Consider the following 12,066-nt stretch of genomic DNA (forward strand, 5'->3'; position numbering starts at 1 on the left):
CATAAAAATTTTAATACCTTAATAAATAATAAAAATTAATATACCTGCTTTAATACCTTAATAATTAATAAAAAAAATTAATATACCTGCTTTAATACCTTAATAATTAATAAAAATTAATATACCTGCTCTGTTCACTCATTGAGCACTATTTTGGTAGACAGATGTTGTTTCATTGGATGTACTTCTAGGAAACTAAACTCTACTGGCTATATATATATATATATATATATATATATATATTGTAGTCATCGACATATAGTCCTGTTTTGTTGTATAACAACTCATCTGTGCCGCTAGACTAGCACCTCTCCCAGGCCAAAGATTTATATATATTTTTTACATTCTACGTAATTAGCCACATACATAAGCAGACATATATATATATATATATATATATATATATATATATATATATATATATATATATATATATATATATATATAATAGAAAATGTGCGCGTGTTTGTATGAGTCTGTTGTTATGTGTGCCTGCTTATATATGTGGCTAGTTACGTAGAATGTCAAAAAATATATAATTCACGTAAAGCTAAGAAAGAAATACACAAAAAGCCGAGAAAAGTTAACACATTTTTTTTTATTAATATAAAGATGATTATTTTAATAGTTGTTCACTTCGCCGTGTATACATATTGTAAAATGATCATTAACATTTGAAACGTTTATTAAAAACATACGTGCTTTCCAATAGACATCTTTATTTGACTGATTTAGAATAACATGGACAAACAGACGACAACTGATTCAATTATAATTAAGATCAAATTGACAGACGGTTTTAATGAAGCACTTTTTAGATCCGATGATTTGGTTGTTGCGAATCGAGTCGCGTCTTCTGTTCCAGGTGTTTCTTTAGAATTTGGTTGCGATGATTTGGTTGTTGCGAATCGAGTTGTGTCTTCTGTTCCAGGTGTTTCTTTAGAATTTGGTTGCGATGATTTGGTTGTTGCGAATCGAGTCGCGTCTTCTGTTCCAGGTGTTTCTTTAGAAATTGGTTGCGAAGATTCAAACTGTTCAGTGTTTAGATTTGTGGTGAAAGTTTCCCATTCAGACGTTTGCGAAGAATTGTCATTCATGCATAACAAAGATTGGTTGACTTGCTTCAAAAAAATGTTTCCATATTGACTCGTCTTTAAGCATTTGTTACTCTCCAAAAACTTATTAAATGCTGAATCCTCCTTCCACATCCAAGCCAAACTACAGATGCACATCATATGATTAGCGTAGAATAAATGCGGCATCACTGAATCTTGGACGTAAAATGTCTTGATATTGTTCATGTAGATGTTAACAGTTAAATTATCGTTGCTGAACGCGTTTTCTAGTATCCTATCGATTTTGTTGTTGTATAAACCTACCTTAGTATCAACTTTTGCTGATTTAAATGCGTTTGTTTCTAATGTTGTGATCTCGTTGTTGTGTATTGACAGTGACACTGAAGTTAAACCCCCAAAAAGAAAGGACGGTATTGTATGAAGTACGGAGTTATAGATAGATAGACTATCGCTTATCACATTTGCAAATGCTCTCGCTTCCAAATGCTTAATGCTCGTACTATAAATCCATAAATCTTTGAGAACGAGATTATTAAAGGCGTATGATGCGATATTCGATATTTTATTTGGATATATGTATAGACTTCTAACAACATTTCCAAAGGGTTGTTTGAATGCATTCGTAGGGATGCTTATGATATTTCCACCAATGTTAATGTTATCTATCACCTGGGCTGGAATTGTTATTGGGAATGTCGGATTAGTGCAAATCATCATAGTCATGGTGCAGGTACATCTCTGTGGACAGGAAACGGCAGAAACAACCGATCGGTCCAGGAGAGTAAAATCGAAGAAAAGAAGCAACAAAAATCGAAGGTTTGGTTGCATGATGAATCTGAAAAAAAAAGAAAAAAAAAAATTATATTCAATTTATCTATACTTGCAGGACATGTGGAAACTCCACAGCTGCATATTTCATATGTAATATATTGCTGCTGGGCATTCTGTGAATGTTCAGCATGAATAGAGAACCCGCGATATTATTGTAGGCCTTTTGTTAAAACTGTAAAAGTATTTATTTAAGTAATCTGGTTAATGCTGTGTCAAAATATATCTGATTATTATGGGTTATCTCCAATATCTTTATAGGAGTTTGTGACATATTCCCATTGTATGGACGTCCGGCGCAAACGGAAACCCCACGATATCATTATACCATCTTAAGACAGAACAGATACTATCGTTGGATTCTATCCAGAAGACTAAGAAATTATATTTTCGTTCCACATAAGGCCCAAAACCGACATCATTTTTTATATAGCGTCTTAGATCTTATTTATTAAAACTACTACGTACATTAAATTAGGGTATCTATATACTAATTTAATGCTCGTAGTATGTTATAACCTTCTATCCTCTCTTTTAATAAATAGGATCTCTCGATCGGATAATTTATAATTTAGAAACCGTGACACACATAGTACATACGTATGTTAAAGGTACCACAGTATTATTGTATGGATTTATCAAAATAATCATTTACTTAATTTTTATTTGTAAATATCTTAGGCAGCGTTGAGATCAAATATTTATCTATCTATCTATCTATCTATCTATCTACAGAGAGAGAGAGAGAGAGAGAGAGAGAGAGAGAGTGTGAGAAAGAGAGAGCAAGAGAGAGAAAGAGAGAGAGAGATGTCTTTGTCTGTCTGGGTGCTGAACGGTCTCTACCAAACTATTCTGTCAATTGTTTTGTGTACAGTTCCTTAACTTGATATATAAGAGAATCGTATATGTGGAACAAATTCTATTTTGATTTTGAGCCGATAAAAATTTCAGCTAAGGGATCAAAATTGATATAAATTGGAACTTGACAAGCGTACTTCTACGCCTGCGCAAGCATACATTTATGCCTTTAACAAAGTTATTTTTAAGTTTCTATATGGAATTATCTCAGACGGTACTTAATAAGGCTGGGGAGCTACATGTTTTGGTTTCGATTCTAGCTGATGGAACCCTAGTGATATTTTTTTAAACTTGAAATCATTACTATATGTTGGGTACAATACGATAATCAACAGTAAATTGGCTCTATAATAATAAATTCTGCATAAATTCTGCATAAATCTGCATAAATTAAAATATTTAAGCGTATTTTACGACCGGGCCATACTGGCCAGCCACTACTATATATTAGGTACAATGTAATAATAAATAGAAAATTAGTTCTATAATAACAAATAAAAAAAATCTGCATTACGTAGCATATATTTAAGCCTATATTACGATCAGATAACGGAATGCGGCGTGCTAGTGTGTATATATATATATATATATATATATATATATATATATATATATATATATATAATTGAAAATGTCTCTGTGTGTGCGTGGGTATGTGCGTACATGTATGTCTGTGTGTGTACATTTCCCTACCAAATTACTCTCAATTTTCTGTCTACAGACTCGAAATTTGACATAAGGGGTAATGAGATTTCGGAAAATCTTTTTAATCGGTTTTTGGCGAGAAATTTTGGTTGACAAGGGGTCAAAGTCCTCCATCAAATTTGGATCTAAACACTTGAAATTTAAAATGCAGGTTACTTGGACATGGGTCAAACGTTATTATTTCATGTGAGCCCAAAACAATAAACGTTAACGGCTCCAAATTGGGGTCAAAGTTTAAAAAAAAAATTACGTCTGCGATCTCTACCAAATTAATCAGACAAATTTTAGTTTAAACATTTGAAATATTACATAAAAGGGTATTCACACATAGGGCAAGTTATGAACAGTACAAAGGGCCCAAACAAGTCCGTACTGAACTGCTAGTGTATATATATATATATATATATATATATATATATATATATATATATATATATATATATATATATATATATATAAGTTTCGTGGTTCAATTTTAAATTCTGAAAAAAACAACATATAGAGACATATATTCGATTTAAGAATTTATTGCTTGACAAAGGAATATATACAAGGGGTTATTTTTCTAACTGCATTTCATTTCCTCTGATGATATGATCCATTGTTGAAAATCCATGGATTAAGGAAATTAAAAAAAACCTTCTATATATTCCTTTGTAAAGATATAAATTCTTAAATCGAATATATATCTCTATATGTTATTTTTTCAGAATTTAGAATTGAACCACGAAACTTATATATTGCTCTATTAAATATTGAGCTTTTCCTTTTTGGCTAAGATCTCCTTGAAAGTGTTACTTCAAGTAATATCTATCAGGATTTTTCAACTGAATTTCTATCAGTGTTTTATCTCGCTTATATATATATATATATATATATATATATATATATATATATATATATATATTATAGAGAATAATAGACCAACGGTCTAAAAGAGCCAATTAATGTATGAATACATATATTATTATATACATTAGCCTGTTAATGTATGAATATATATATATTATTTTCAGAATGTGAGGGATGATATAATTATTTCCACAGCCAAACAATGTCGCAGCTCACAAGAGCCATGTAAGATAACAAACCGGAAGTCTAAGACTCAAGTTTCGCTCTCATTTGGGTTCATCCATTGAACACACTCTCGAACTCGTGATTCGTAACCCGAGTCACTTGTAGCGAGGCGAGCTTTTGCAACTTTAGTAAGCGCGCCACACACAAAAAAGTCGATTAATTAACACAGATCTAATAAACGAAATCAAACTATGGAATTAACCTACTTCGTCTCGAACAAGAGGTGTGGCCACTCAACTAACGAGAACAAAAGCCGATCTCTCACGAGCAGAATATATATATATATATATATATATATATATATATATATATATATATATATATATATATAATTCCTACTTGTGAGAGAACGCTTCCACCAAAACATGTATGCACATGTATAACCAATAATGTTTGTATAACAAACAAGCTATATATATATATATATATATATATATATATATATATATATATATATATAATGGCAGCAAATTCGTTTTCGAACATTGTCATTACTTGATATAGCCCAAAAAAGGTATACAGAAACACGAAAACATTCAGTGATGGCCCGTACAAAGAGCGATGCAGATATGCCCGGTACATTTTTTTTCTTTCTAACCATATACCCCACACGCCCCCCCTGATCATATCAATATGATCAATAAGACACTTCATAATCCTTTATCTAAGCAGGCCTCCTCCTCTCACGTTGAGGCCTATGGGGGACAACTTCTTGGAGGTTGACGTTTTCAAGTTCACTATAGACATTCTCGTCCAGTTGTAAAGAACCACAATGTAGGGCTAAGTCGAATTGGGGTGCATCGTTAGCTTCTTTGGGGATCTCGACTTCCACCTCTTCACAGCCATCAGTGCACACCGGCAGGGTTACACGACGCAGGTCTAGGATATGCCGGGGAACGCCATTCACCATCACATTGTTCTTCAACTGCGTTCTCGCCCACTTTAATGGTAGCTTCTTCACCCTCAATTCCTACCGTTTTGTTGCACGGATGCCGCCACTTATATGTGAAGATGGCTCTATGAGGCACAGTTGTCAGATCTTGTCTGGTTTTCGGTGAGATGTTGTATCAAAACATCGCCTCCATGGGTGAAATGTTGCATTTTTCCGCAGCAGCCTGCGATGGTTCCTCTCCACTATCCCATTGCCAGTTGGCCAATATGCTGCCCTAAAAAACTGCCTTACTCCCCACTTATCACATACCTCTTTAAAGGCTTCTGATCGGAAAGCGGGGCCATTGTCCATTAGCAGTTGCTCAACCAGCCCTCTCTCCAAAAATATTTCTTCGATGACCCCTCCGGTCGCCCATGCAGCTTCTGCCCTGATCTCTCTCCATATGGCAAACTTCTCCGGTCCACAGTCGACCATCGACAGATACAGCTTATGGCGATAATGGGTCACATCAATGGCCAATCGCTTCCAGTCCTCCCCAATATGAAACTCTCCTGCTTCGTGTCTGGATGGTCCGGGGTCTATCGATTGGCACTCCTGACAGTGCTCCACTACCTCCCTGACCTCCTTCTTGGTGGTTGTCGGGTAAACCTCTCTTGCCAGGAATAACGTCCGTTCTCGATCAAAGTGGTGCATTTCATGTTACTTTTTAACTTCCTCTCCTGCACAGCATACTGAGGAAACCTCCTTTCTCTCTTGCAGCCAGGCCTTCTTTACCCATGTCATCAAATCCAACTTGTTCTTTTCTGATGGGACCAGCACTACTGATACCTTCAACTAGAATTCCGCTATTAAATCTGCAAGTGCTCCAAGCCTGTGCTTGATCAGCATTTTTGCAGCACTTCTGGTTCTAACTCTCTTATCGCCAGTCACTGCCGACCTGATCCATGAAACTACCGTTGCCGAATCGGATTTCATTTCAATCGTTTTCAATCCCCACTTCAGGGCCAGATTGATTCCTTTCATAGCGGCCTCCAGATCGGCTACGTTGATATGGGAATAGTCGTTTTTCCTTCTTAGCCACGCCGCATCTTCCACAGTTACACCTCTCATCTCTAATACGACGCACAATACCAGACTGCTGGCATCGCACCAAATCACCCCACGTCTCTGCCGCTGATGTACCATTCCCCCTTTACTGGGTCTTCTTTCTGATGATTTCTTGTAGCATATTCGTGACCTCCTTCATCACATTGCCCTCCCAGCCATCAGTGCCTATTTGTCGTTTAATAAAGCTGCACGCTATCCTGAGCCAGCCGGCGATTGGATAGTGTCCCACCAGTCTCCCGCAGACCGAGAAGAGTTTTCGTTTTGTCAGGTCGGTTCCGATTTCGGGTATTGCATTCCCTTGTCTAAAGACACGGCTTCCTTTGCCATCTCGGCATAGTTTCAACCTCAACGCCGCTCCTCCATCCAGGAACTCCGCCGGTTTTACAGTCAACCCATACCTCGAGACATGGCCTCTCACTTTCTCCGCTGTCACCTCTGCTTCCTCCACGAGAATGTCGTCAATGTACGAGCTAGTGGCCTTGTCCACTGTACAGTCTTTACTCAGCACCGTCTTCAGCACGGCAGTCATAATTTTGGGGGCTGAGCAGTCCAATAGGCACACCTTGCACCAGTACTTCTGCTGTAGTCACTCCTAGACATTTCACCTCCCTGCCATCCACGGTCTTAATACTCCTGGCTCCGCTCCATGATTTAGCGACATTCTTCATTACCAATATCGTGGTGCTGCCTGAGTCAACAAGAGCCATGGCTCTCTTCCCATTGACTACTACCGGTAACTAAGGCAACGTTTCGTTGTGCACCATTTCCACGTAGAAGAGGGAACCACTGGCGCAATGGCTCCCCTTTACTCGTTTCCCTGGTCCCCTGTAACAACACAATAGCGGCTAATGTGCCCCCACATCGATAGCAGGTAACCCCAGGTCTCGGCTCTTTGCAGACCTTGAGCAGGTTAGGACCCTGGTACCGGAAACACTTGATGGTAGGTTTCCCCTCCTGTCGTCTCGCTGCCTGTCTCTCATCATTCAAGTGGGGCCTCATGCACTTATTTCCACTCACAGCTGCAGCCACGATTGGGCCCTTGACATTCTTGACTAGGACTCTGGCGTTGACCAAGAGAGCGTACACTTCCATCGTATTGATCTCAGTGATTCTCTGCATGTTCACGGAGATTTCTTCTGGGAAGCCGTTCATTAGGTATAGGTTTACTGTCATCTCTAGGCCCCTCCCCAGGTAATCAGCCAATTCTGCCACTCCTGATATCCGCAGCAAAGATGTCAACAGACTCGCCAGTCCACCTCACACTTGCAAGCTTGCCGAGTGCTTCAAATGGACTCTCAGCGAAAGCCAATTTCAGTCTTTGCTCCACCGAGGCAAGGTCTCCCTTATATTCATCGCGTATCTGCTGATAAATAGTGAGGGCTTCCCCCTCTAAGTAGAGCGGCGGCAGGCTGACCACGTCTTCGATTTTTTGCAACCTTACCACCATCTTTAATTTTTCCAACCATATAATTAGGTCACCCTCTCCAGTGAAGGGTCTCAACATCTGAGTTGAGAGTCTCCAGTCATCCATGTTAACCTGTTTGATATGCCGAAATAGCTTCAAGTATTGAAATTAAAGTTTTCCTTTTAACTGCCGAATACTGTTAAATGGTCATGAAAAAAAGAAAAGAAGTTTTTCTTCTTCAGCTTGCAACGCTCTCAGCACATACAAAAAAAACGACAATCCTTTTTCTCTTCCAGTTTCGATATTCGTAGAAAATCCGTCTTTCTTTCTTCCCACTGACACGCAAATTAACCGTACGTTCAAACGACCTCGAGTGAACAATTTTCCCAGCTTTTATATCCTATCTAGAAAAGAAAAGGAAGAGACAGAGGGGAAAAATAGCTTCTCCCATCATGCCCTTCCTTCCCAAGATGCCCTTCGTGTATATAAATGAGCTAGCCATCCTTTTCTTCTTCTTTCCCAAAGAGCGACGCAGATACGCCCGGTACGTTTTTTTTTCTTTCTTTCTAACCATATACCCCACACTCAGACATAATCTTCCGCACACCTCACATTCCAGACTAATTTGGTGCCCCGCCCATCCACGGCTCCTTTCACCCTCCATTTCTGGATATCGCGCTTCAGCCGATCATACTGGGTTCGATATGCCTCAAACTTGCCCACGCCTCCCTGCAAGGTATTTCTCCACTCTCCGCGATCCAAATCAAGATTCTCCCAGGTTCTTTCATCTATCTCACATTTCTTTAAGGTGAACCTCAAACAATCTTTTAATCTCAAGTTAGGCTTTTGAGCCAGACGTCTTCAGATCGTCTTGGCGAGTACCTTTATACTTGCATTGAAGCGTCTAATGTTGAAAAAAAACCCAGTAGTTCGGTAACAAATATAGACACCGTCAGAGAAACCCCCAAATGTCATCTGAAAGACCATGGTGAAAAGAGCGTGGGTGCTGGAATGTCTTCCTGCTTAACACCATTTTCTACTGAGATAGGATCAGCCAGCTTTCCCCCAACGTTGATCACAACTTTCATATCATCGTGGATGAGCTTTAAGATGGTTACAAACTTGTCAGGACAGCCAAGCTTTTTCAGAATCTCTCACAAAGCATCCCTATTGATTGTATCAAAGGCCTTGGTTAAATCGATGAACACCTGATGCAGACCCTTTTGCTGTTCTATACATTTCTCCTGTAGTTGCCTGGCTGTAAAAATCATATCCGCTGTCCCTCAACATCTTCTGAAACAACACTGCGACTCAGGCAAAACATCGTCAGCAATGTGCTCCAGCATTTTGTCTAGCATGATCCTACAGAGCACCTTACCGACTACTGACAGCAAAGAGATGCCCCAATAATTTCCACATTCATCTCTGCTACCCTTCCCCTTGTATAGCACCACCATCAATGCATCCCGCCAATCCTGCAGAACACACTCATCCTGCCAAGAAGTCTGCAACAAGTCCGCTAAGCGTTGCATCATTTTGGGTCCAGAACATTTAAAAAAATCTCCGCATGCAAACGATTCAGGTCAGGAGACTTTCCATTGTTCAGTTTATGGACAGCTGCTTCAACCTCCTGGAGAGAAGGAACCACTGCCAAGATATCCTTGACCGGATTGCTAGGAATCGACCTAACAAATTCCTGATCAACGTAAGAAGGTCTGTTCAGGAGGTCACTGAAATGCTCCCTCCATCTATGAAGAATGTCGGTAGGGTCTCGAAGAAGATCCCCACCATCTCTCGAGCGCAAACGAGTGATAGGTGATCTGGATGGTCCATAAACCACATGCAGTAGACTTTATAAGACCTTGGTGTTGTTCGAATCCGAGGCAAGCTGTATCTCCTCAGCTTTCTGCCTCCACCATTCATCATGCATGTTTTACAACCTCCTCTGCACCTCGCGCTTGATTGACTTAAACTTGTCCCTCAATCGATCTTGCTCACCATCCGTCAAACCACATCCGAGATAAGCATGCAATGCCCTGGTCTTTGAATCAAACAGAGCCTGAATTTTAGTATCATTTTCATTGAACCAATCCTGATGTTTACGCTCACAATAACCTAATACTCTCTCACATACCTCATAGACAGGCTCCTTAAAAGCAGGCCAAGTGTTTTCACAGTCAATCTCTTCCATCTCCTTAACTAGTTTCTCCCTTACAATATTGTCCCTTAGACGGGCAAAATTAAGTCGCTTTAGAATAGCCACACCAGGTCTCCTCATCTTGGGCTTCAAAACACACTTAATCTTTGCACGGATCAACCAATCATCGGTCCAGCACTCTGCACCCGACATGACACGAACACTGTAGATATCCCTCATTTCACGTTTTCTGACTAACACATAATCTATCAAGTGTCATTGTTTGGAACCAGGATGCATCCAGGTTGTCTTGTATTTGCCCTTCTGCTAAAACACCGTGTTAGCGATTTTAAAACCCATCTCTGAACAAAACTGCAACAACATCAGGCCATTGCTATTACACTTGCGCACTCCATGTTTACCCAGCACATCCCAGGTTTCAAAATCTTTTCCCACCCAAGCATTAAAATCTCCAAGAATGAAGATCTTATCAGGAGAGGGAATACGTCTAACTACACTGCACAAAACAAGGTAGAAAGCAACCTTTTCATCTTCTGTTGCATCCATAGTGGGTACATAGACACTAAAAAAAATTGTATAACGACCATTCACCAGTCATGGTCCGGTCACTCACACTACAGGGAAGTTCTTCCAGGCTAGAAAGAATTGATGCCTTTATAACAAAAGTCAAGCCTGATTCCCTCTTACATCCATCCGCTTTACCACCCCAGAAAATGGTGTAGGCCCCAGCCAACTCAGAAAACTGCCCCTCATCAGTCAGCCTGGTCGCAGACAGAGCAACTATGTCCATGTCATAACGTTGAAGTTCCTTAGATACAAGAGCAGATCTATGCTATTGACGCGTTATTGCTGACGGCAAGTCAAGCAACGTCTGCACATTCCAACAGTCATTGTCATATATTTCCTCACAGTAGCATGATGACGACCGAGTCCAGGCTGTGGAGCCCTGAAACACCTGCCGGGCCGGGCCCTGAACGTTCCAGTTCCCTTATTGACATTTACGTTCATAACCATATTTGGCAACTTCATTGAACAGCCAGCCTTTTTTGCTATTGAGATAAAATGTGTATCTAATTTATATCGAGCAATGCCTGTGCATGAGGCTTTTTATAGTGAGGAAAGACTTTGCACCGAGACAATCACACTCTCTAAACAACTGCCACATTGATCCAAAAAGAAGAGCAAGTCCACATCATTAGATGCAGCAGTCATCGCAGGTTTTATATTAGACTTTTCCTTCTCCTAGAGAGGTTGCCTTCGCCACGGCTTATAGAGCCCTCTCCGCCCACCATGCCATTTGATCTATAACTGGAACTTAGGTTGCTGGGCACCAGAGCATATTCCACACGCCAGTGGGTAATATATGCCGCAGCTTAAAGGGCCTAAGCTCCTCTGGAGGTTTCTGTCAGGGTTACCTCACCCTTAGTCTTTGTTTAAATAACCTTGGCCCACAAGACAGTGGAGATCCAGTTATACGGCGCAGGGCACTCGCCGTTCATCAGAGCCCTGTCTGTGTGGCAGTGGTCACGACGTGCACGTGGGGTTGATTTGTCTGGGAGAAGCACAGAAAGACGCCAATATATCTGTGTGCTTTTAACACACGTCCACACCAGACCTTGACCACTCTCTCTCTCTCTCTCTCTCTCTCTCTCTCTCTCTTTCTCTCTCTCTCTCTCTCTCTCTCTCTCTCTATATATATATATATATATATATATATATATATATATATTTCGGATTTTCCTTTTAATTGAGTACTCTGCTGGGTTTTTCCCCCAAAAATCTAACCATATATATATATATATATATATATATATATATATATATATATATATATATATATATATATATATATTGAAAAAAAAAACAGCAGAGTGCTCAATTAAAAAGAAAATCCGAAATATAAGAGTGTATTTATATTTTGTATTTTGTGTACAGAAAGTTGTTAGATGAGGCAAGTCAT

General features: G+C 39.5%; 1 protein-coding gene across 1 annotated transcript in view; it reads right to left on the reverse strand.

Moving 5' to 3' along the window:
* Nucleotides 1-578: 578 nt before the first annotated feature.
* Nucleotides 579-12,066, reverse strand: part of LOC145284888 (uncharacterized) — a 72,765-nt gene continuing 61,277 nt past the window's right edge. Inside the window, exon 2 of the mRNA XM_080133958.1 lies at nt 579-1,911. Coding sequence (XP_079990084.1) covers nt 732-1,904 — 1,173 coding nt within the window. The 5' untranslated portion in view covers nt 1,905-1,911 and the 3' untranslated portion in view covers nt 579-731. The remainder of the gene's footprint in view (nt 1,912-12,066) is intronic.

The sequence above is a fragment of the Euprymna scolopes genome, chromosome 9, assembly GCF_053919585.1.
Source record: "Euprymna scolopes isolate OS-2025 chromosome 9, ASM5391958v1, whole genome shotgun sequence".
NCBI classification, from domain to species: domain Eukaryota; kingdom Metazoa; phylum Mollusca; class Cephalopoda; order Sepiida; family Sepiolidae; genus Euprymna; species Euprymna scolopes.